General features: G+C 39.4%; 1 protein-coding gene across 6 annotated transcripts in view; it reads right to left on the bottom strand.

Annotated features, from left to right (window-relative positions):
- Positions 1–1,514: 1,514 nt before the first annotated feature.
- Positions 1,515–24,595, bottom strand: part of RFX4 (regulatory factor X4) — an 87,520-nt gene continuing 64,439 nt past the window's right edge. For all 6 annotated transcript variants that reach the window (XM_071422699.1, XM_071422696.1, XM_071422698.1 and 3 more), the window contains 5 exons: positions 21,735–21,854; positions 20,366–20,527; positions 14,056–14,218; positions 11,536–11,674; positions 1,515–2,962 (listed from right to left, as the gene is read on the bottom strand). In XM_071422699.1, the coding sequence (XP_071278800.1) occupies positions 2,690–2,962; positions 11,536–11,674; positions 14,056–14,218; positions 20,366–20,527; positions 21,735–21,854 (857 nt within the window). In that variant the 3' untranslated portion in view covers positions 1,515–2,689. The remainder of the gene's footprint in view (positions 2,963–11,535; positions 11,675–14,055; positions 14,219–20,365; positions 20,528–21,734; positions 21,855–24,595) is intronic.

Below are 24,595 nucleotides of genomic sequence, written 5' to 3'. Positions count from 1 at the left end.
TTATAAAAATGTGCATTTGTTAGGAAAAAAGAGAATGTAAGCAAGAAATTAAAAAAAAAAAAGAGAAAAGGAAAAGGGAAAAGGAAAAGAGAAAAAAAAATAGAAAAAGGAGGAAAGATAGGAAAGAAAGGAAAGAAAGAAGAAAATAGGAAAAAATAACAGAAGAGAAACTGCAATTGAGACTGAATATTTCAGAATGTGGTGTAAAAGTTTCATCAGCAACGTTTGCATAGTCACATATTTACTTCATATGCACATAAATGCATGGCTAGGCAAAAAAACCCCAACTTTTAATTTCCATGGTCAAGGAAAATAATTAAATAACAACCCGCAGACTCTGAATCAGGAGGTTTGACAGTTTGTACTGGGATGACTTAAGACACTCTTGCCCCTCACCAGACATTCTACCTAGAGGTTATGGTGCTCTCCCCAGGCTGCTGCACTCCCCAGGCTGGTGCACAGCCTGTGACCTGAAAGCTGACATGGTTTGTGCTGCTGTTGTGGGGTCTGAGCTGCAGTGGCCCAGGATCAGTCCTGCTTTACTTCGCAGCTCTTCTCATGCAGGAGGTGGCCTCTGTTCCACCATTCTATACACTGCCCCCCATGAATGTCTACTTTAAATTTCAAAGCCCTCATCAGGAAGCAGTTCAATGGTAGCTGGAAGTGTGCACTCCTGAGGCATCAACACAAGTTTTTCAATTCATTTTTAAAAAAAGAAAAAAAAAAAGAAATAATATGGAGGCTTTTTTTTGCAAAAGACTTTTCAAGCCCTGTTTGGCTGATGATGTTCTTAGCTCTTTTTTATGAGCAGCTTTGTGGTGCTGCTGTTGGTCAGAATTTCCTCTCCCAAGAGGCCCAGGATGTTGCAGTTCTCCATTCAGAAATGTTTTATTATTTCTGGGTCTCACACTGTGTCCGATATCCCTCCTCCTTCCTGAACAGTCAGCCTGAGCTCTTCGGGGTAGCAAAGCTGACCCCATAAGTGTTGAAGGATATGGAATATTTGTATGCTAAAATAGTCTCATTTTCTCCTCCTTTTCAGTCAATGGGGGTTAGGCTTCTTTTGGTTTAAAAATTTACTATAAAAAAGAGCAGAAGTGCTTCTGGCTTCCCTTGAGTGGTGCTTAGGCTCGCCACCATACTGATCCTTCCAAAGATCCAGCCTTGAGTTACTGGTCAGTTCTACCCACAGATATCTCAGCAAGGCATCTGGTCCTTGGAGGGACCTTGGCAGGTCATGATCACCAGTCCATCAGGCAAGTGGAGGTGCATCACGCATTTGCCATGAATTGTACCTGTTCTCAAGTCCATCCTTGAATAAAAACATGATGATGTCTAACATTTTTTGAAGGTCTGGAGCTTGTAGAAATTTTTGTATTTAAGTAAATTGAACTGGCATCTATTTACTTTCAAGAACTTTATTTGGGTGTGAAAATCCCTCATATACCTTGCACAACTGTACAAATAACACTTATGTCCAATTTAGACATAAACACGGTTATTGTCACACTGGGTGCTATCAAAGATTTTATTTACAAAACAACTACTAAAATGCCTGTTGTCATATTTCCATTTATTTATTTCTTACCCATAGGGTAATAGGTCCACCATAATTGCTTGGTGCATTTTATAATACAGAAGAAAAAAGCTATGTTAATAAAAACTAACAAAAACTCACAAATAGCTACAAATCTGAAGGAAAATGTCTAAGAAAAATTCTCCCCAAAATACAATACATTTTTCCACACATACACAGTACAGAATAACTTCAAAGGCACAGCTTTGAATTTTGCTTTTATAGACGCATAGAGAATTATCATCACGTGAAGGAATTGAGAGAACAGTTTCATACCTGACAATAGATAATTAAGCAAATAATCATGTTTGCATTGCCATTTCCTTTATATAATTGCTTCATATCATCATATTTAACATACGTGGCTCTGAATTCAAAATCTTCCCAGTCCCAAGTCCCTTCTTACCTTGTCATTACTAACCAGAGAAGTTAGATTTTTCCAGATTGTGCAAACTCAACACAAATACATATATAATAAGAACAACAGTCAACTTAAGGCAGTGTATAATTCAATGCTACATGTCTTTTCTTCTCTTTTGTAAAGATCACACTTACTTAGATCAACAGAAAGGTGCATCAATATACAAAGTTAGGTGTAAACTGAAACCTACAGCAACACATGTCCTTTTAAGGAACCAGATAGAGGAAATGATATAAGTAAGTGATGACTTGGCAGAATAGTTTTTAAGGAATGCATTAAGAGCTTAAAAGAACAGATGATGGAGTTTTGCTGAGGGCAAATTTTCTGTCTTTAATTCAAATTATAAATAGGTCCTGTTTCAGTACTTTTTTTTTGTAAGACTCATTAATGTTTGTCAATAAGAGAGGGGGTAAAACTGGCTCACTCAAACTTAGAGAACACAGGGTTGTCCCAGAATTAAAAAAGGCACCGATCGGCCCAAAAAGTGGTCTAGAACAGCACAAAAGCATTTTTCAGCTACAGGAACATTCGGTCATACTGGTCTGCAATCTGCCCATGTTAAGAACAATATTTATCTGCCCAGGATCTTTTCCATTTTCACCTTCCTTGAAGAACGTCCACAAAAAGACCCACATGGCATGAAGCTTTTGTAACTCTTGTAAGTGTGTGGGCTCAGCTGATACCAGTCATCTTCATTTAGCCCAACCTGTAGTGGCTTCCCCATTGATGTATGCAAAGCCAGGAAAGTGTTGCATGTGCTCGTACTCAGAATTCCTGCGTGTTGTCAAGGGCGCGTACATGTCACTGGAATTGCCGTATCTCGTGGAGTGCATGGAGGAGCTTGTGTAGCAGGAGTTGGCAGCTGGGACCTCTGGCCAGCGCGGAGTCACTGGTGTGGGATGCAGCCTGGGAGTACTGCTCATCAAACAGGGCTCCATTCTTGATGTTGGACCATTGAAGGGGTACTAGAATTAAAAAAAAAAAAAGAAATCAAAGAATCATCTGCCACATACTTCATTTTAAAATAAGGGCTGGTGGTGTCACAATTCTGTGTTTAGAAAAGCCAAAATCGTATGAATTAACGGCTATCCAACAACAAGGTACCATACTGAAGGTGAAATATCAGATAACCATTGTCTGCTGTAAACCAAAGTTTCAGGGAAAGTCTTGTAAAATAGTTACTGATTTTAAATACTGAATTAATTTATTGAAGTGCTAGATATATCTGGAAAATAGAAGAAAAATAAATTTAATTAATTTATCTTTTTTTCTCCCATTTTTACTCAAAAACTTGCTATTTACTAAGAATCAGAAAATAAAATGTCCTAACTCTTCCTCACTTAAATGAGTTTTGAGGGAGAGGAGCAAAAGAATCTTTATTTCTGGGAAAGTGCCTTCCCTTTAAAGTGTTCACAAGACATCCTGACAGTTTCTTCAGGAAAGCAGTGTGGTCTGGCCCCAGAACCAGCAGCTAATTGGAGAACTTATGGAAAGAGGCAGGCAGGAGGAGAATCTTTCTAGTTCCCAGCTGTTCACAGTGACACTTGGAAACTAGAAATCAAAGTCTGACAATTGGCTTCCACTAAGGAAGGACAAGATAGGAAGGAAAACAGAACAGCTTTTGCCCTCTATAGCTACAGACTGCAACAGAAAGTAAATTGTGCTTATGAGGGCTTGCTTAGCATGTATTTATCTTATTGTCCGTCCTGCAGGAGTAGATAATCTGTGTGCTGTCTGAGGAACAGCTCTCCCTGTTTTGTCCCCGTTATCCATGTGCGTCACAGAGATGGTGAGGATCCCTGTTACTCTTGGCCAGCCATATATCTTCAAAGCTTCTACATTTTACATTTTTATACCTTTTCTGCAAAAAGTGTCACATTTAACATTTCCGTATCTTGGGTTGTTTGACGCTGTTGTATTTCTTTAACTAGAAAGCTGTCACCAAAGCAGGATTATCACTTCTGATACTTACAAACCTTGCAAGTGGCATGCCAAAGCTTTCTACTGCTGCAAAACCCCTCATGTTTTGGAGGCTTATGGAGAGATCAGCTGGAGTAGGTGCTCCTAGGAGGGGAGGTAGCAGAGATTCCCAAGGGGTCTCATTACATTACACCACTGTGGATGGGCCCAGGGTTAATCAGTTGCATAAGCAGCTGTTACATAAGCCCAAGGCAATTGCAGCAGTGTCTCCATGAGGACTTTGTGCTGTCTCCCTTCAGAGCACAGCCAGGAAGCCAGGCCAGCCTTGACAAATGTATTTGAACAGTTCACAAGCCTCAGGCAGCTCAGAGCCACATGCTGGCCACTCCTAACTAGAGAGGAGAAAAAGACTTTTTGGCCAACATACTGTAGTTAGCGATTTAGCACATCCCTGTGTGTCCTGGGGACACAGGCCAGTAAGCAGATGAGAGGGAAGACATCAAAGGTGTTATCTAGCCTGTACTTCCCATCACCACACAGGCTGAATCTACCTGTGCCATCACAGCTGCTGAAATGGGGCATTAGACTGCAGCACCATCCTGGAACATTGACATTTCAACGCTGTTCTGCTAATCCAGCTCCAGAATAAGCTGTCCTGGCAACACTGACAACAGGTTTCTAAAACATCATCTAAATTTCCAAATTCACCCCACAGGAAGTTTTTTCAGTGGGAAAGTTCAGCAGAGCTTACATACTGAGCAGAAAAAGCCTTATATTCCTTTGAAGGAGAACCAAGTCTTCAGACTTGTTGGCTTTCCAAAAGCTTTCACTGAAGATGAGAACTTCCAATGACCATTAACAATGAAACTCAAGCTTTGAAGCAATATGTGGCCCAAGCTAAAAACTTTCTTCCTTGTCTTCAGTAGTGTTTTACTTGATACCAGTTATGGTGGACTTTGCCTTTATTACCCATTGATCTATACATGAAATCACTGTAGGTTCTTGTACTAAAGAGTGTACTTATAACAGAGTTACCCTAGACTTCTGCCATAATACACCAGTGATTCTCTCTTGTCTTCCTCACAATGAGATAATTGAGCTATTCTGTTGCTAACCATAACAGAAGCCTTTGCCATCCTGTCTCAGTGCAATTTTCCTTTGAGGTTTTGAAACAAAGGTTGTGACTTCTAACAGGGGAATTACGTGCTTTCATATCCCTTACAAATGCCAAGAGAAATCCGTCTTGAGCCAGGATAATTTGCTATTTGAAAATTTGTAGACTGCAAAAATGTTCACCTATCATCAAGAAGAAGAGAATGAACTCTGGGAATATTGTGGTGGGTCCCCTTGTTGTACACAGCAATATGTGGGGAAGCCACATGATGTCTTTTTGGTCGTTTGGAACCACAAAACTTGTGCCAGTAAGTGAATGAAATCTTGGCTCCCAGAATGAACTTCAGGATGCACCAAAAAAGAAAGATTTTCCTCCTCCAATATGCAGCCCAAAGGCCATGCTTAGGCTTACTGAGAAGGCAGGGGAATGGCTCTGCATGAGGGGACAGGATACAGTGTGCTGCTTTTCCTTTTCATCGAGCGCACCCGATGCAGCTGTGTTTATGAATGTGTCATGAATGTAAAAAGAATAATTGCTTGAAAATAACATGGACTCTAAATATCCAGTATTTTACAATAAATTCTGTTATGACTGAATGCAAGATGGAAAGTTTTGTAATGGTAGGTCAGCTAATCACAAATGACTCAGTGGCTTCTTTTTCCCTATAGTGAAGAGACTATTGAAGGACAATATTTTTAAAGTACTCGTTGGCCCCTGCCTGACTATTAACTCACCCAATGAAGCATCTATTCAGCCTTGTTGGAGTGTCCAAAGCAGAGCCATCTGGGCGGATGCCTGCCCATGCTGCCTGAATCACCTTTCACACTCTACATCCGGTTAATGAAGAGTGCTTAAGCTGAACTCAAAACACTGGGGCCTAGTGATCTTTGCCAGATATAAAAGCGACATTTGTTGGAGGACTCTTGACAGGAAATTACCATTTTCTGGGTTGACTCACACTTGTTACTACTGCTGCCATTAGACCTAGACAAGAAGCCCTTTAAGTCTGTGAGACTTTGAGCAGATTATTGTTAAGACCTTGCCCAAAAAAGTAAAATTAATTCCATTTATTTTAGTATTATTTTAGAAAATACAACATTAAATATGTCTTCCCATGAAGTGAAGGCTGAGGTTATACAATGAAAGGATGGAGAATAATCTCTTTATCCCTATTTTCAACTCACCAACCAATTATAAATGGAAGTTAAAGGTTTCAATGTCCAAACAGCAAAATATTTTCCTTATGAATGTGGCTCTGACTTTACTTTGTATTAGCTCCCATTTTGCTGGATGCTGTAAATTAACATTGCATGTTAGCTACTACTTTAGGACTTGCAAGTAGTTCAGAAAGTACTGAATTGTGGAGAGCTGACTATAAATTAACTTCATAAAAAGATGCTTAAATCTTATAAAATGACATAATTGATACTATTGATTAAAGGCATCTTTATCACCCTAAATTTACCCTTCTCTCCACAAATTGAACCTTATTGAATCTGTTAATTAAGCCAAGTGAAACTCTGAAGTCCATCTAAGGGATTTTGGTACTTTTGGGAGTGGCATTTGGAGCCTTAGGAAAATGCTATTTGTAATTATCTCAAACGAAGACATCTGTTTCCTGTTGGATTCAATGCATAATTACTTCAATTATATGCTAACAGTCTCGAGGCCCTTATGATGGCATACAGTTGGGGAACAATGAACTCTTGCTGCATGGGTGGGATTTGGGCAGTATTTCTGTCTTTCTGTCATTACCAGCTGTTTGATGACAGAGTGGTTATTGGGGAGGGTGTTATTCTTACTGCACTGGTATAGTCATGAGTTTATAATGTGTATAAGCTGGAAGATTAAGAACTTTTCCCCTTTTTTTTTTTCCCAAAGTAGATGAGCCAGAACAACATGAATGGACACTGAAGCATGGGCTCTGTCTGAGAGAGGATTTCTTTGGCTCCCCCATTGTCACAAAAAAGTTAGTACTGTTTTCCAGTACTGCTTCTAGAAAATCCTGCTGCAGAGATATATGAAGCAAAGACATGGTTTAGTGGAATTGTGGCATGTAGTATTTTACAGAAAAACTGAGTTGTGCTGCATGCTGCACCCAGGGAAGTTTTATGAGACCATTGCACTCCACAGAGCAGTTCAGGAGAGTCAGAGTAATAACACTGCTTAAATTTCCTTTAACTATGGCCCAAACACTGTGCTCTGGGCCTCTGAGAGGTCCAGACCTGGTCTACTGTTGAACAGCAGACTGTACTGCTGCAGCATTTTCCAGAGTGATTTGTTCTGCTGCCCACACCATGGAAGTAAATTATGATCTTCATAAATGCAGCTTAAAGGCAGCAAAAACAAACAAACAAACAAACAAATAGATTCATTTTTGTCTTTAAGATAGGAGCAGCATGGTACAAAAGGAGAAATGTTGCTGTGCTGCTTCTATGGCTCTCTATCACCTGAGATTGACTGTTCGGAGATGGCTGTTCCATTTTGGAAGCAGCAAAGGAGATAAGGTAAAATGAAGCTGTGTTTAGTGTGGCATCAAGGAGGGATTCTCAGATCTAGGTGGTTAATGTGGCAGCTTCTTGGCTGAGCCCTCCTACCTACTCTGAGAGTCAGGTTTGCGCAGAAAGGCTGGAGGGGAGCTCCAGCTCCATCAGGTTCCTTGCTCAGCACAACTGAGAGAACAGGACATTCACAGCCCTGCAGTCCTTGGATAACTCCAGTGCACAGAGCAACTGTCACAACAGCAACTAAAGAGATGATAATGCTAAATTCTGCAAGAGATGACAGGGAGGAGGTGAGGAAGGAGTGGTGCAGATCCATAATGTCTTGAATGGTGAGAGAAGATAAACAGGGAATGAATATTCACTATTCCTCATCACTCAAAAAACCCTAGGGCACCCAATGCAATAACAAGAGAATGAGTGTTTCATGCAATGCCTGACAAAGTGCATATGTACAAAAAAGCTCAAAGACAGGGTAATGGAGAGTGGTTTGCTACAAAAACATCATTCCAACTGCTGCTTCCGACTCAGGATATCCCTAGGTTCGCTCTTGCCGAAGGCACCATAGCTATGCTGATGAAAGGACTACCTTCTACTTACCCTACTTCTAAGACTTTTCCTCCACACACCTGTTTCTGGTCATTGCTAGGGATAAGACCTGGATAACTGAACCTACAGTGTGATTCACTACAGCTACACATTAGGATACGTACAGTTAAAGATGTGCATCTTTTAATGTTACCAGATACGTTAAAATGTGTACCACTGCAGATTATTCTAATTATTAGTAGGTTTATTCTTTCTACTAAAAGTGTTAGCATTGAAATTTACAAAGAAAGATTACTGCAGCATGGATTAGTTTGTATCTAAGTAAAAGGTAGAACTATGTGAATTGAAATACTTTGGATAGCCTGAAAGAGGATTAAGACCTGTCCAGCCAGGGTGAATGTTGCAGATAAAAGCTGCGCTCAGAAGCCAGTCAAGCCTACACTGTGACTTTGTGAAGGTGTTGTAACTCTCTACTAAACTCAACATAGGTTGATGAGACCTCTCAGAGGCTTTAGGCAAGAGTTGTTGCATAACTTCAACCCTGGCACCTGGTACCTAAACCACAGAAGCAGAAAAAAGAAAGAAGTGATGAAATAAAGTCTCTGTATAGATATGTTGACGTACATACACACACACACACACAAAAAAAAAATAATCCCCATCTATATGATGGTGGAGTAGCACAAGAATATTGTATGTAATCCTGCACTATGGCTTAGGAAATTAGGTAGTAACAGATCAATCTGTAGATCATTTTTCATTTGTCTGCCAGGCTCTTGGCCAGTAAGCCAAGTCAAGAAATGAGCAATCAGGCCTGGAATTACAAGTAAAGAACTGTTCTGAGAATTACTCACAGATGGTGAGGGAAGAAGAAAAAATTGGGATTAAGACCAAGCTTTGAACAGACTGTTCCTGTCATCAAAAAGAGTCTTAGCCATCAGTGGAAATTAGTCAGCCTATACTGCCAGACCCCCACCTGCACTTTTTGAGATCTGTAAAGTAATATTGAATAATAAATATTAAAATAGTAAATAGTAAAATATCTACATCTGTGTTACTTCTTCCCTAGCACAGCCTCACTCTCAAGATTCCAATGACAAAATCAAAATTCTCAAAGTAGCTGATAAAACCTGGAGTGTGGCCCTCTCTTCCATAGAAAGAGGTTGGATATGATGTTCTTAAAGACCAAAATAGTTATTAATAGCTGCAGCTTAAACCCCACCACAACTACATACCACCTGCTTTGGCTCAGATCCTTGTCTGGGACAAGGGCTCTCCCTGAATCCATGTTTGTAGAGAATTTACCACACACACAGATCTTTTTTTTTTTTTCCCCAAAGGAGTTAATCCCTAGACACTGTCCTAAAGAGCATGGTAGAATAGTTGCTAAAGTTGAGCCAAAGTTCTATATTTGGCCAGAATGTAGATTATAACAAAGAGTTCTTTTGAAAGTTATGGTGAAAGCCTCCTCTTCCCAGCTGATTATACTCCCACAGCTCTGCACATTGCAGCCCCTTTGGTTTCAAGTATAGTGGCAGCTGTTGATATATTCATTGTAAATTTGGCTTCCTGTATTTTGATTTTGCAACATCACGAGTCCTACTGCAACTCCTTTCAACATGTTCCCCTCACAAAGACCAATAGAAAAAGAGCAGTTCCCTAATATCTTATTAAGTACATCTTATTAACTTTTTTTTTTTGGTTAAAAGTAGCTAAGAAAGGACTTATTATCAGAGCTAACTTAGCTTTAAAAACACTGTCAGCAAATTTTATGTCAAACTGTTAAGAACTTTGAAATAATTTTTCAAAAGTAAGATTCCAGTTTGTAACTCCTCTCAATACAGAACAAGCACATTGATATGGGTTTTTTTGGCTGTGTTCTGCTGTGCAATTCCATCTCAGTTTATAAGCAGAATGAGAAAGAACGTGCCACATAGAAATTGAAATAATTTTCCTTTAAAGTGTGATCATTAAAGCATAGCTGTTCTTCATATGTGTTCAGGACAGTGTTTCAAAGACTAGCAAGAGAGAAAAAAATTTTCTGACATCTGCACTTGTAGAGACAGCCTACTACAGTGTGAAAGATATTTGCCTGAGTTCAATGTTTGCTACTGCTTGCATACAGCATGTTAACCAGGATATGAGTAAACTAAAAATGTGTTGATCTTGATTTGCTTTACTTGTTTCTTGAACAGGGTAAGACCTATATTGGCAAATGGAGGAAAACAAACCTGTCCCAGGACGCTTCACTTCAATGTTCATTCACTTTCCTGCTGAAGATAGAGCAGCTGCAAAAACCCTCAGACAAAGCCAGACACCTCATGTAGTCTGACAGACCAGGTGCTACACAAATGGATGAGAAGTTGTAGCTTGTCCTTTCCCTAAGCCATTGTTGAGCTGCTCCAAATCAACATCTTGGGTTTGTACAGGTCTCAAAAAGCTTTGAGGAGATCAATACCGTGATTCTTATCTTACAGCTAGGGAAAATTAAGCATAAAAAGGAGAAATAACTCCTTAAGGTCCTGTGGCAGATTGATTCTGAAGACCAGAATAAGATGCAGCTTTTTTGTGCTCAGTTTCAAAGCACTACCAAATTCATTTGCATCTGGTATGAAACTGTTGCAGTCCAGTGGTGATTGTTAAGCATGGCAGTCCCTCATACACTTTTATAAATTTCTGGTAGAGGGTAAGTGGTGCTATGTGAGTGGAAGTGGTATATCCCGATGCCATCACCTTCTGCCTGTGTCTGCCCTTTGCCAGTCTTCCAGCAGAGAGCCCAGAGAGGAGCTGCCTACACTGAGGAAGCACCAACTACATGAGCCCTCCAACAGTGGCACTACTTTGGAACTCTTGCCAGATCTGATCTTCACACTTCCTCAGTGCTGGCTCCTACTGGCTCAGCTTTGTGAGGTGGAAGAGTTATTGGTATAATTTCTAAACATTTTAGTAGGACATCACAGGATACAGATTAAACAACCTCTGCAGTGGTGTCCTGAAGTTATTCAAACTATATGCAGAACTCACTGTTTTGGCAAATTCCTAAACATGGGTATCCTCAAAAGCAGAGACCCCACAAGAACTCACTATGGCCTTTGCATCTTCAGCTAAATGAAAACACTTTTATTTCTTCTTAGAGATTTCTTCCTGCTCCCAACTCCTAAGAATCATACAAATAGTTATAATTGTTTTGCTTTAGCTACTCCTTAAAACAGAAACAGATCCAGACTGCTGCATTTTAGAGTTAATACTTTATACCGACAATCTAAAGCTACTCCTGATCTCCACTGAAGTGAAAAGATACCTAGGTAATATTAGAAAATAAAAAAAAAAAAAAAGAGGAGCCATCGATAACTAGACAGCTTATGGATTCAGACAGCTAATATGCTGATCAATTTAAAAATGTAATTATTTTAAATGTTATAACAACCATCATCAAGTAATAAATGGAGATTACCTGTGAAGAGCTTCTGTGGTAAGCTGAGTAGTGAAGTGGTCCAGAAATAGCAGTATCATGTGGTAAGGATGGATACTGACTCTGCATTGCATGGGGATGCTGGTTGCTGTAGCTACCATAGTTGTAACTTCCTGTGTATCTAAAATACATCAAAAGCCACTTTTAGTATGCACAATAATTTATTCGCACTAATCATTCCACAACTTTTATGAAACATACCTTTTATTTTTTAATAGGAGGATGATATTTTAAATCTTTTTCAAAAAGATATTTTCCAGCTCAGATGGGAAGCAGATGCCACTAGTGAAAGTGTGTGCCCAGCACAACATCAAATAGAGAGTCCCAGCATGTTTCTGTGACTAATTTTAAACTGCAGACTCAGCTCTGCACTTTCTGAGGAGAAAGTGTCTTTCCCTTTTATTGTTATCTAATGCCATGTTCCCAGGAAATTGCTATCCAGGCTGAGGAAGTATGGTAAGCCCTGACTTGAAGAACTACAATGAGTTCAGCCACCTCCATGTGCTTCAGTCAGATGTTTGTTTTTGGGAGGGAGAGAAGTGAATTAGTTTGAATCTGAAGCATACAATGTTCAGCTTTAGCACAGCCAACTCCATAAGGGAGTGGGATGTGAGGTTGGAGAACCTGTCTACTTTCTTTGTTGAATCCCAAACTCCTGCCTGGGGGCATCCAGAAGCGAAGGAGGGAGCAGTTTCCTTATCTACTGAGTCAGTGTTAGCCACCATTGTTTGAACCATTCCCTAACAGAAGATGCATGAACACTTTCTGCAATCTCCCCAGTTTTGTGAACATGTGAACATCCAATCTTTGTTGTCTCTCAGAAAAGCTGATTCACCTAGATTAAAATGTTTCCTCAAATCACCATAATCCAACAGCAGAGGCAAGAGATATCTGCAGAAACAACAAATTCTCACATATACACACATAACATAGACACTGTCTTACTGTGGTCTGTTCCAAGTCTTGAATACTCTCAGCTTTGGAACATCTGTGCTGCTCTATTTCTGCCTCCACCTAACAGTCATATTTCTGGATAAGAAAGATGTTCCCTTTCTCCTTATCCAGGTTTTCCCAGTAAGAACTTAATAGTGACATTCAAGCAGATATCTAAACCCAATCACATCCAAGATGGAATAAGATGCAGGGTTGAAATTAATCTACTGATACCCTTCCAAACAGTTTAGAGTCTTTCACACTAGGAAAACACTTCTGGCAAAGTTAATGAGTTTGCAACAAGACTGAGGAACGCAGTAAAACCTTTTGAACCTCTTGCATCATAGCACCACCTGGGCATTTGCTGATATTGCTATATTGTCTATTCCTTCTCCATCAATCAGTTTATGACTTGTGTGTTAGTTATGGACATCTGTGAGTTATGCACTGAATCAAATAAGGATGGCTCAGAAGAAATGCTGCTTAATGAAAACAGCACTGAGAGCTTTATCAACTGTCCAAAGCTTTTCCAGAAGAAATAATGTTACATAAATTTATACCTGTAATTGTTTTAATTGAGAGCCTTGAGCAAATTTTGGTGATGGAGAATATTAGAATATTATGGTGATAATGTGTCTGTATGACCAAACTGTGGACATTTTTTAATCTGCAGGTTAACAGCAGTTATTGAATCACTGAGGTTGGAAGGGACCTGTGGAGTCTATCTAGTCTAAGCCCCTTGCTCAAAGCAGGGTCCATGAGAGGAGCCTGCCCAGAATTGTGTCCAGCTGGAGTTTGTACATCAGCAAGGATGAAAACTCCAAAGCTTTTCTGGGCAGCCTGCCCTAGTGTTTGATCACACTAAAACAACTTTTTTGTTTTATGTTTTAAAATAATTTCTCGTACTTCTATTTGTGCTTGTCCTGTCATTAAATACTGCTGGAAGGCACCTGTCTCTGTCTTCTTTACATCCCCCCAGCAGGTATTTATACGCACTGATAAGACCCTCCCTGAGCCCCCTCTGCCCGATGCTAAATAACCTCAGCTTTCTCAGTCTCTCTTTGTATGACAGATGGTCCAGTCCCACCATCATCATTAAAGTGGCCCTTTTCTGGACTTACTCCATGCCTGTGTCTGTCTGGTACTGGGGAGCACAGAATTGGATCCAGATGTGGTCTCAGCAGTGCTGAGCAAAAGAGAAGAATCACCTCTCCTGACACATGGTACAGTAGGGTTGTTCTCTAGGCACATCTAGCTTTTTCAAACATGGCACAGGCAAACAGGAATCAGAGAAGAAATCTACTTAAGCCTTCTATTTTAGAAAATATCCTCCAGGCCTACTGCAGTTTTGAATAGAATTAAATGAGATTATAAAACTAAGACATAATATAATTATAGAATAGCAACAACAGCCAAAGAATTATGATACTAGCATCTTTGCAATACAGACTTAACTACATCAAGAAACAGCTTTCACTGTATTAAAAAAAAAAAAACAGCAAAGCAGAATTTCATCCAAATCCTACCAAAAACACATCAGAAAACCCAAGGCAGTGAGAAGTGCCTTACCCATGCTCTTCTCTGTGGGGATAAACAGGTATCCGGTGTGTGACAGATGATGAAGGTACATGTGGGCTCCTCATGCAGGGCAGCTGTTGGGAATTCTCAGCAGGTGACCCAGCAGCTGTTGTCACAGTGTAGGTGAGCGACCATGTGTAGGATTGCATAGCCCCTGCAGACGGAGAGGAGCCAGAGGAACACAGTAAACATGGGCTGTCATCCACAGAGGTGCCATGCCTTGAGACAGTTATAGGAAAACAAGCGAACAGGCAATGATCATAGAAAGTGCACTGACTGAAGTGAACAGACCAGTCGTATCTGAGGCATAAATATCAACACATATAGATCATTTGGAGCATGCAAGGATCCAGAAGAATGAAACGCATCTGGAATGGCTCACACTGTAGACTTCCAGTGTGGTGTTGAAATAATTTTGCAGAAAAAACCAAAACCACGTGACAGGACTTAGAAATGGAAGAACACCAATGCTAAGATTTCTCAGGCATGATGCACCAAACCCTGGGGTCTCTCTCATATTGAGAGAACTGCTGGCCTGCTCAGCTCTGAGGCCTGGACTGAGGCAGGAAGTACAATCAGAACAATGAAGGGTTAGAAAAAAAATAGTGTTATGCAAATAAATATCTTTAATCCTTTTGCAGTTTGTACCTGTTCCACCCAACTAGGTACCAGCCCTTGTAGTGGCAACACTATAAAGATCCCCAAATTATGGCAAGTAGATAGACAGAAATAGCCTAGTCATTTCCTTCCTGCAAATAACATTTTTTTCTTTGTTTTTAGTGGCAGCAGAGGCTGGACTTAATTTGTTTTTGTCATGTAGAGCATTTGTGGGAAGAGCAAAGAAAAGGAGTTTTCCATTTTCCTTAGAAGGTGCTGAGTTTTTTAATCATCCTGATCCCTTCCAGGCAGGAACTCCAGTTTCATGAGCCAGCTGCTGAGAAACCTTTGTCCTTTGCACACACCCCTTTCACTCAGGAGGCTGACAGATCCATTGTTCCAGTATAACATAGCTCTTGCTGGAGGTCGTGACCATACTGGCTGAGATTACCCTGCAAATGAGGACCAGAACACTGAATTCAACCCAGTAAGAACACTGGTTTGGGGGTCTCTGCGCACTCTTGACTCTTTTTCTTCAGCTAAAAGAAATTCCAGGAGGTGACTCAGGTTTTTTTCAGTATGGATTCTAGGACTTCCTGTAGCATGAAAGGGCTTAATTCAGAGGTGGAAGTGATTGTACTCCCCGGTCTGTGTCTACTCCGTGGCTTTGGGAAATGAAAAGCCTATTTCAAATTTGCATGATTTTCTTCAGGTGTGTGTGATTTTAATTGGCAAAATCAGTCAAATAATTTTTTTTTTTGTGGGAAATGCATAATTCTGCAACTGACTTGAAGGCATTCTGAGCTTTGCAAGGTAAGTCCACTTGAAATACTTCAGCAGCGTGTGATTTGGTGCTCTTACAATACAAAACCTTGGATGTGTTATGGCCAAGAGTATTTGTGATAAGTCTGTTGTCACATGCCTGCATTTTCTGCCACTGACTCTCAAACTTTCTGTCTTCATCTCCTCCCAATGCAGGGGACCACCGAGATCCCCAAGACCCCAAGAAGAAAAGCTAGCTCCTGTTGCCATGGGCAAATAAACATTCATGGTTCCTTGAGTTGGGAAGATGTTTAAGGAAGCCTGCCTTTACTAAAAAATACAGTTTAGGTGCAAGGGATCAGATGTACTTATGCAGTTACCAAAGAGCTTCATTTGAAAACAAAAGAGTTTTGAAAATATCAACAGCTTGTCTACATAATATCTTAATGAAGCATTTCAATTTCAAAAGGTCAACATATTTTCCCAGTGTTATCTTCCAAAACAAAATTTGCAACTCTCTTTCAAAACAGGCCTAAATGCAAAAGGCAAAAACAAAGAGAAAGGAAAGGGCAACAAAGAGGGTAAAAAACCCCAAATGCTTATTTTTAGGTAACATTATTATTTGGGCTTTTTTTCCTACTTTTTCACTTCACTATAAAACTAAAGTTTTACTTTGACCTGATTTTATTTTTTTCAACAAAAAAATTGGCCATTGATCAAAAAATCTCATGACCTTCCTATTTCTAATAAGAGGCAGTAATAACAGAGCCAAAAGATCCTTTGTATTTTATCAAATATATTGATTTGACTGGCCTCAGACATTGTGACAATCTCCTTTGCTTTTTTTGAAAAATAGCAGGGATCTTATCACAGTCAGATGAAAATGAGTGAGTCCAGGACAGCAAGTTGTTTCATGTGCTCCCTGTGGGAAGTCAAATTCCTTGGATGAGAGATGTCACTCCAGGTATTCAAATCTAACTGTCAGCCACCTCAGTTCAACTTTAAAATAAATGGTTGGAGAGTAACAAGCTTTGCGCTTGTCCAGATGTCACAGAAACAAATGTAGAAAGTAGGTCTTGCACTGGGAGAGCTCTTTGTTTAATTCTCCTAACCAAGAATTGTGGGAGGTACTAGAGGGTAGTACCTCACACAGCTGCTTGAGGGCATACTCTCTATCTTTTGCAGGTTATGGTTTAGAAACAAAAGTATGTTGGGTTTTACTCTGATTTACAGAATGACAGAAAGCAGAAATATTTTTCTCAGAATGTTCTGGTGAACCTACAGTTGCCTCACCTTTCTTTGCCTTTGTGGAAGGGATGCTATTATTTTCAGTGACCTAACTATGAATACGGGGAGGAAGGATGGAAGATTGCTACAGATTTGCAGACTGTGTGTAAGTACATATGAGGTTAAGCAGGATACTACCAATGTTGTGGTGGGTGGAAAAGGAGGAACGAGTTAAGTGTGAAAGGTTTCCATAGTTAGCTTTCTAATATCTGCCTAGGTCTCAGTCCTTTATGACTAATTTCCTCAGCTGGTTGCAGAACTGAACTCCAAGAAATGAAGTCTCTTTTAGATATGACTGAACCCAACTGAAATGCTTTTTTGAAAGAAGAAAAACCAATAGTGATTGAGCAACAATTTGCTCTGCTTTGTGTTCTGAACATGCAGGGTTTGATTAAAATAGAAAAATTCATTTATTATCACTCTTTTTTCTTTTCTCTTAAAATAAAAAAAAAAGTTATTTTGAGGATACTAACCAAGAGGCCATCTGATCTGTACAGGAGCCAAATATAAATGGAACTGCTATTAGTCCTACAACAGCCCTGTTGTCATTGATGCCATCACGTACACCAGTGCAGAGAAAACCCAGAAGATGCTTCACAATGCTGCATTTTCTATCTGCTTTAGGCTGGAGCAAACGACCACCAAGACACAGTGAGACACTCCCAGCACTGTGCATTATGTCTGATGGTCAGCAGTACTGTCAACATCAAATCCAGAGTCAGAACCCCATTCTGTTCCCATGCAACAAACAGTACACTTCACATATAAAGTTTTAGAAAAACACCAACCCTTCCATTTGAAGGGAAGAATTGCCTCTTGAAAATGAAACCTTAGAGTTTTGCACTCTGCAGCCATGAGAATTGAATTCTGATTGTTTAGCAAGAGCTGATGTTCTCAAATACTTATATGAGTCCAGGAGCTGAAGCTTTAGGAAAAGAACCAAAAATTTGTTCTACTCATACACACAAATATGAGAGGGCTAGATCCGTGCCAGTATTCCCAGAATTTTAATAAGCTCAGACTTGGAAGAACAGTGACTTTTAATGACCATTGCTGACCTGATGACTTATTTCATGCATAGATTTCTTAAAACTGAACAGCAAACTCCATATTTTACTAAGATATTAGGAACTAACAATTTAGAGCTCATTTTGGGTTGTCTAAAAATGATTGCATTGGCAATCAGGGCTTTAAGAGGGGCTTTAAGAGAGAACAGCATAGTCAGCCATATAGCTATCACTTTTACTACAATATTGTTGCAGTTTCAACAATCATTAATCTGGCCTTTGTAGTTTAGAAAGGATGGAGGCTAATTAGCCTTTTAACTGTCTAGTAACCTAACAAAAGTTTTAAGAAAAATGTTACTGGTGCCATGATAGATGCCACAGAGTGATACATAGGATTTACCTTTCTTTTGCTCAGCATCATGTCGTTGCAACAGTTTAATTTGCTGGTTTTGTACTGAACACTGACTGAAGGCAAAAAAGGTTAAAATACAAGTTTAATAGCTAACTTTTATTGCTAATGTCACAAGCAAGAAAGAGTTAATGATGCCCTAAACTGGGGATCTGAGAGCTAATGGTGACCAATGGAACTAGTTCTCAAGATCTGCAAAGCATTTGTAGAATTTTACATTTACCTCATAAAAGACACATAAGAAAATAAATAGTGTGATATTTCCAGAACAGATGTTCCTGTCTCAAAATATTCTATATAATGACACAGATCTCTATGTAAAGTAGTTTGAGTGTGTGTAATACATCCTCAGCACTCCTATTTTAAGGTTTCCTTTAGTTGAGACACAGTTGTTATTTTGTGTTGCTTTATATGAATAAACACTGCATTCCAAAGTTTAGCAAACTAAAAAGCAAACAAAAATGAGTCCATCTACATGATGAACATGGGAAATAGAGGTATTACTAATTAAGAAAAAACAAATAGCCACATATTCATATTTAATGTTAACCAGAGCATTACTTGCATTTACTAATTTGGCTTGTGCAAGACAAAAATTATTTTCATACTCTCAAAAGTGAGACTGCACCACACCATAAGAGTAAAATGCGATTCAACCAAATGAAAGCCTTTAAAACCACCTAAAAATGAAAAGCAGAGGGAAAAAAGGACTAAAATAATCAGAAATTGCTTTCTTGCCTAAAAAGTTCTAGTAAGGGAACAATTGTGGTCTTTCAATACCTGAAGGGAAAGATGGAAAGGGACTTCTTACAAGGACCTGTAGTGACAGGACAAGGGCAAATGGCTTTTGGTTAACTGTTATATGACAGTCACATGGAGTTATGGTATCTGCAGCCCAAATACAAATCCCTCAGACCTCCATTCCAGTCAATGGCCCTGGAGAACACACAGTTCCCTTCTTTTCAGTCCTTTTTTTTTGCACACAGCATTGCATCATACTAAGTTCTGGTTCTGGCATCACAACCATCCCACAATGCCTACAGGTCAAGTTCCACACAACATCAACGTTTCAGCAAGAGTCAAATAGCTTCACCACCTCCACTGTCACCTGGACTGAAGCCATGTGGTCACCTACCCTGTCTAGGAATCTTCTGTCTCTTGTCTAACTGTCCTGAGGGATAATAACTTCCTGTTTCCCTCCTAACTATTGTATTGCCTCCAACAGTGAAAAATCTTAAATTGTGATGCAGGGACAAATATTTTTAAATCTCTTTCCAGCACAACATGCATTGTCCTTCCCTGTGGTGCCTCTGAAAACATGAAAAACGTTTTTCAGAAAGATATATTAGTTCTTTAGCCACTGCCAAATTCTCTAGTGTGGTAAATCATCACTTTATGACATTCTTTTAAGAAGATTTTGTAACTTTTCTAGTACATTTAAGCGATAGTTTCCACATTCTGATTGTACATCCTATTCAATGAGGAGCAGCAAAGCTGGAATTTCACTGCCTGAAATGCCTTCTGAAAATCACTCACATTTCTGCCTGTCTTTCCATGAATGAAGAGAACACTGTCTTTTGATCGTACAGACAGACTGTCCTACCCACATCCAAAAGGTAATGAGTTTTGCTCTAGAGTACAGAGGATGTTAGCCATTTATGCAGCCCAAACAAGGAGCTAGTTTTATGCTTATTGTCAATCCTACCCACAAGTTTAAGCTGTCCCTTAAGTGCAGATTTTTTTAATTTTTGGGCCCACTAGAATACAACAACCTTATCAGCTGCCATAATAGCATATAACACTGAAAACAGGCTTCAAACATGTAATTCCTAATCTCTAGCATCAATTGATGAAAGTTGTCAGCAATGTGTAAAAGATCCCTGAGAGAAATGTGCACAGCTATTTAAACATATTTGGATGTTAAATATGTTGAAAGATACCCATCTGTCACTTTACCAGCTAGGAATTGCTGAACCACTACTGATTTTGGATTTTGCAAACCTCACTAAACTTGAAATATTTGGCCTGCTTCCTTCAGGCATATAAAACATCCAAACATTAGATCTTTTTCCTGGTAGACTGCAAATCATGTGTGGATACAGTGAGAACAGATTTCTGGCTTGGGAAGGCTTCTCATATCTTGCAAGCCAATACACCATGTTCTGAGGCTCAGTTTTAGGAGACCAAGTGCAAAAGCCACCCTCAAGCAGATTTATCTGCCAGAAGCCAACCAACCTACCTGTAGTGGCTGTTACGCCACCATACTCTGGGGACTGGTTGTTGATGGGTGATGGGGCAGAGGGCACTTCCACAGACGTGGCAGATTTAGCTGGGGAGAATGGTGCTGGGGAGGGAGTTGTAGCAGCTGGTTCACTGAGAATAATTTCTTCTTGTATTTCTGCTGCAGAATGAGAGAAAACCCATCTAAAACATAGCTAAAGGTAGTGTCAAGGAATGCTGAGAAACTTAAAAAAAAAAAGCAAGCAGTTAGGTACTGTAGTGTGTATTTCAAGAAATACCGAGCTGGAACCACAAATCTTTGAAAGAAGTACTTCTATAATCTTCACCATTACAACCTTCATTGTACCTCCAGAAGACCTCTTAAAGGAAAGAGCAATTTTTCCAGTTGCATAGGCAGGAAACTGGTGCATGGACAGTTTAAGTGTTATACTGCTATAATGTACTATTACATTTCTAAAAGAAACAGGAGTCTCAAGAGCATTCCTGTGGCTTTGGGCCATGATCTTCTTTCTTTGTTGGATAAAAAAAGAGGATATTCTGGATAGTTTTAGCTGCTAAAGGTATGTGGAAAATATGCAAGAATAAGCAGCTTGTTTGTCAAAACCCCAAGAGGTTATGGAAGGGCAATGAATTCAAGTCTTGCACCATACAGAAGATAGTACCCTAATCACTGAAATGTTTTTCTTCCCATAAATCTACAGGGTGATAAATTAAGCCACAGCTAAAATGGAGAATGAAACTTTCAAAGATGATGGAGAGGGTTAATGTGCCAAAATTAATGGGAGACGGAAGTAAGGAAGATCACGGAGGACCTCTCATACAAGGGAGTGCCCAGAGCAGAAAAAACTAAAAGCAATCCCTGCTTGCTTCTGTTCTGGCAAGGCATTGTGGAGTGGAGCAGGACTCAAAATCCCCTTCTGTATACAGGCACTTAGAATGTAAGTGTAGCAGAAACAACAGCTTTGCCATTTGTCTTTTCTCAGTCCTGCTATCTCTTCCTCTTATTTAGACTGGTACAAATCCACTAATGTCAGTGAACTTATTAACACTGAGTCCATTGAAATTCAATGGCGGTTTAGAAAGATTAACTAAGATAAAAGGTTCAGGACAAAAATATCTTACTGAAACACCAAGTAAGTGCTTAGGAATGGGTTTTCAGATATCCAGATGACATTGTGAAGCAGGCAGTTCTCTTTCAGAATTAACCAGGGATGCCTCCCAAATAATTTATTTCACATCATGACAGAAGTGCTTTGCTCCTGGATAAGCCTCAGCAGGTTAGATAAGGACAAAGATATGTCCTAACATAAAAAGTACAAAAAACAGTGGAATAAAACAACAAATAATGAATAAAACAACAGACTCACCTGTGCTTCCTTCTCCCTTCATTGCCCTCATTAGCTCATTCGCTTTCTCCTGACAATGGAGTGATTCTAGCAGGTACAATACGTAGTCATCAAACATCAAGTGAATAAGGTGAAAAGACCCTGGTAATAAAGTGAACAAACAAAAAAAGCCATTGACCATCTCAATACACTCATTAAACCAATTATTACAGTACTCCACACAAACAGCCCTGAATAAGACTGCCTCCATGTACTGAAATACCTCTCTTACTCAAGGTAAGAGAGGTCGAAATAAAACCAGGGAGTAGCAAACTTAATTCCCAGATTTATACTGGCTTCTACAACCAGCTGTAGTTTAGGGTGCAAGAAGACTACCTAGCTGAGAGCTGCCACTCAAAGGATTCTTCTCCTACATTAGCACTGAATTTTTTTGCTGATTGTACTACAGTAGAATTGTTTCCTACTGTCTAAAGGATGTATCATTTTCTGTCAGAAGTAGAATCTCAAACTGGCTGCCTTAGTGACACATCCTGGTATGAATTTTCTGAACTACCTGCACAGAAAGGGAGTTTCTTCCCATAATTTATAAAGCATACATATCAGAGATAGTGAAGAAATGTTTGCTCTAGATCAGAAATCACAAGAAAAGAAGATGTGTAAGAAGAGATCACAGATACATTTTGGGGGAGAAAGTAAGAGAAGCAAAACATCAGAGCTGAGATATTGTGCTGTGCCCTCCTGAAAGGACTAACTACCATCAGCAGGGAGACATTGACAAGTATCAAGGTGGAGTTTGTTCAATTTATGCAATAGACTCCATAACATTAAGTACCTGTAGTAGTTCCAGACAGCACTTTATCATACAATGGGTTTGGTTTTTTAAAGCTCTTTTGTTCATTTAGACTTGCACAGAGTATTTAACACATGTTCATTTAATTCACTAAGTAACTCTGACAAGTAAAGTACAGTGAGGTTAAAATAATAGCCTGTCCAGTGGCTAGTTTAAATCAGAGAAAAGTCATCATCTGAGACAGAAACAAGGATCAACTACTGCCAGACAAAAATCCCCCCAGAATACCTCACGTAGAGGTATTCCTTTGGAAATTCCATTATTGCATTTGAGGAGGAATACTTTCATGGGGAAAAGATCAAACAAGTTTTAAATTAAATTGAATTTCATAATGACTGGTTTCTTCAAAGGAAAGTTAGGTTTATCTTGAGATATTAGCTTTTATCACAATGAAGCACAACTAACCCTACTCCAACTAATGTATTCAAACATGCTGCTGTAGGGCAGAAGTGGTTTGAAAGACCAATACCCTTATTCAATTCTAGCTGGCAGTTCAGCTTTCAGAGTAACTCTGAGCACACTCTTTTTCTTTGTGACTCTGATGGTCTTTGTGCATGCTCCCTCCATGCCTGCATGGTTTTGTTGTCACTGATATGAGCTGGACACACACCCTGGGACATGAACATATGCCCCTGTGCTCTTGGGAAAGGCAGCACAGAAACAGGACACACCTGACTGTAACACTTCTGCCATGGGGAGGAAATCTCTGGCTGCTGGTGAACCTGAAGCATCCAGTTCTTTGTTTCATGTGACTAAGCAGATCAAAATGGTAACAGGTTTCCCTAGACTTTCAAGGGTAAAAAGTAGGGATCCTCACTAAACTACTGCAGAAAACTTGTTTTTAAAAATCCTTTGGGCTCCAAGTCTTGTTGAATGAAGTCCTATTTGATTTAGTGATGCAATAAAGACAGCAGACATGGCTGACATTACTGACATAGGATTTCCCCAGTTGAAACCCAGATTTTCAAGGATCTCCACAAAATGCTCACTCTTCTCTCGACTTTACAGTTTTTCAGTGCAAAGTTTCTATTGAATCTAGCGCAGTTACTACTGAGAAGTAACTTCAAGGTAAGAAAAACAGGCTAAAATGCTGGCAAACTTCATGTAGTGGTATAAAGTTCAGGGTGTTTACTATTTTCCATCAAACTCCTTTTTCACACTTTATTTAAAAAAAAGGAAAGTCGCTTGTATTTTCATAAAAATATTTGGAATTGCAAACTCTAAACACTGTAGTGCTAACAAGCAAACAACAAGAACCCAAGATCTGCTATTTTAAAAAATGTCTTTTTGAGGGGTCTAACGCTTTGTTTTGAAGACTTGGGGTTGGCAATAGTGAATGCAGCATTTAAAAACATTCCAGTACCCTTGTCACTCTTTTGAATTTCTCTCTTCCTCTCCTATTATTTCTCCCACTGTGTATTTTTAAGCTCTGCATAGAGTTTTTGAGCCCAGAATTTGTGTGAAAGACACCAGACAAACAAAGTTTTGGTACTGAGTGCAATGAATGCAATATTTTTATATTTTTGAGTAAGTGAATGAAATGTAAAAGCTATAGAGGGAAACTGATATCAGGGCATGCATTTCAGCCTCACAGTGAATGGCTATTCAGCACAATGGACCATAATTTATTCTGTGTTTGCAAGCTACTGTTTCTCACATGAAACTGTTGGGTTCTTTCAAGTCTATATTTAAGTACAGAAATGGATCCAGTTGTAAGCAAATCAATAACCTCTTTAGGAAAAGGTACGAAGTCATTCAAGGGACTGTAGTTACAACAATAAATAGCATTTGGCTCTAATTTTCAGGGGTTAACAGAAATCTTGGCAATGCCCAACTAAGGCACAGTAAGTATCAGCTTCTCTTAAGAGATACAGCAATTATGTGTAAGTCGCAAAACAACAGTGAAATTTCCAGATCTGGAGAAAATAATGGAGTTTCTATTACTAATTAGTTACTTTATACACTGGGTGTATTACTTAAACATCGCCACCAACTGTGCCTTTGATATGCATATGCAGAAAAGAGGAAGGCA

Source organism: Agelaius tricolor, unplaced genomic scaffold (assembly GCF_023055355.1).
Source record: "Agelaius tricolor isolate 1412-34295 unplaced genomic scaffold, bAgeTri1.0.p SCAF_3, whole genome shotgun sequence".
NCBI lineage: Eukaryota > Metazoa > Chordata > Aves > Passeriformes > Icteridae > Agelaius > Agelaius tricolor.
This window is presented reverse-complemented; position numbering and strand designations above follow the sequence as displayed.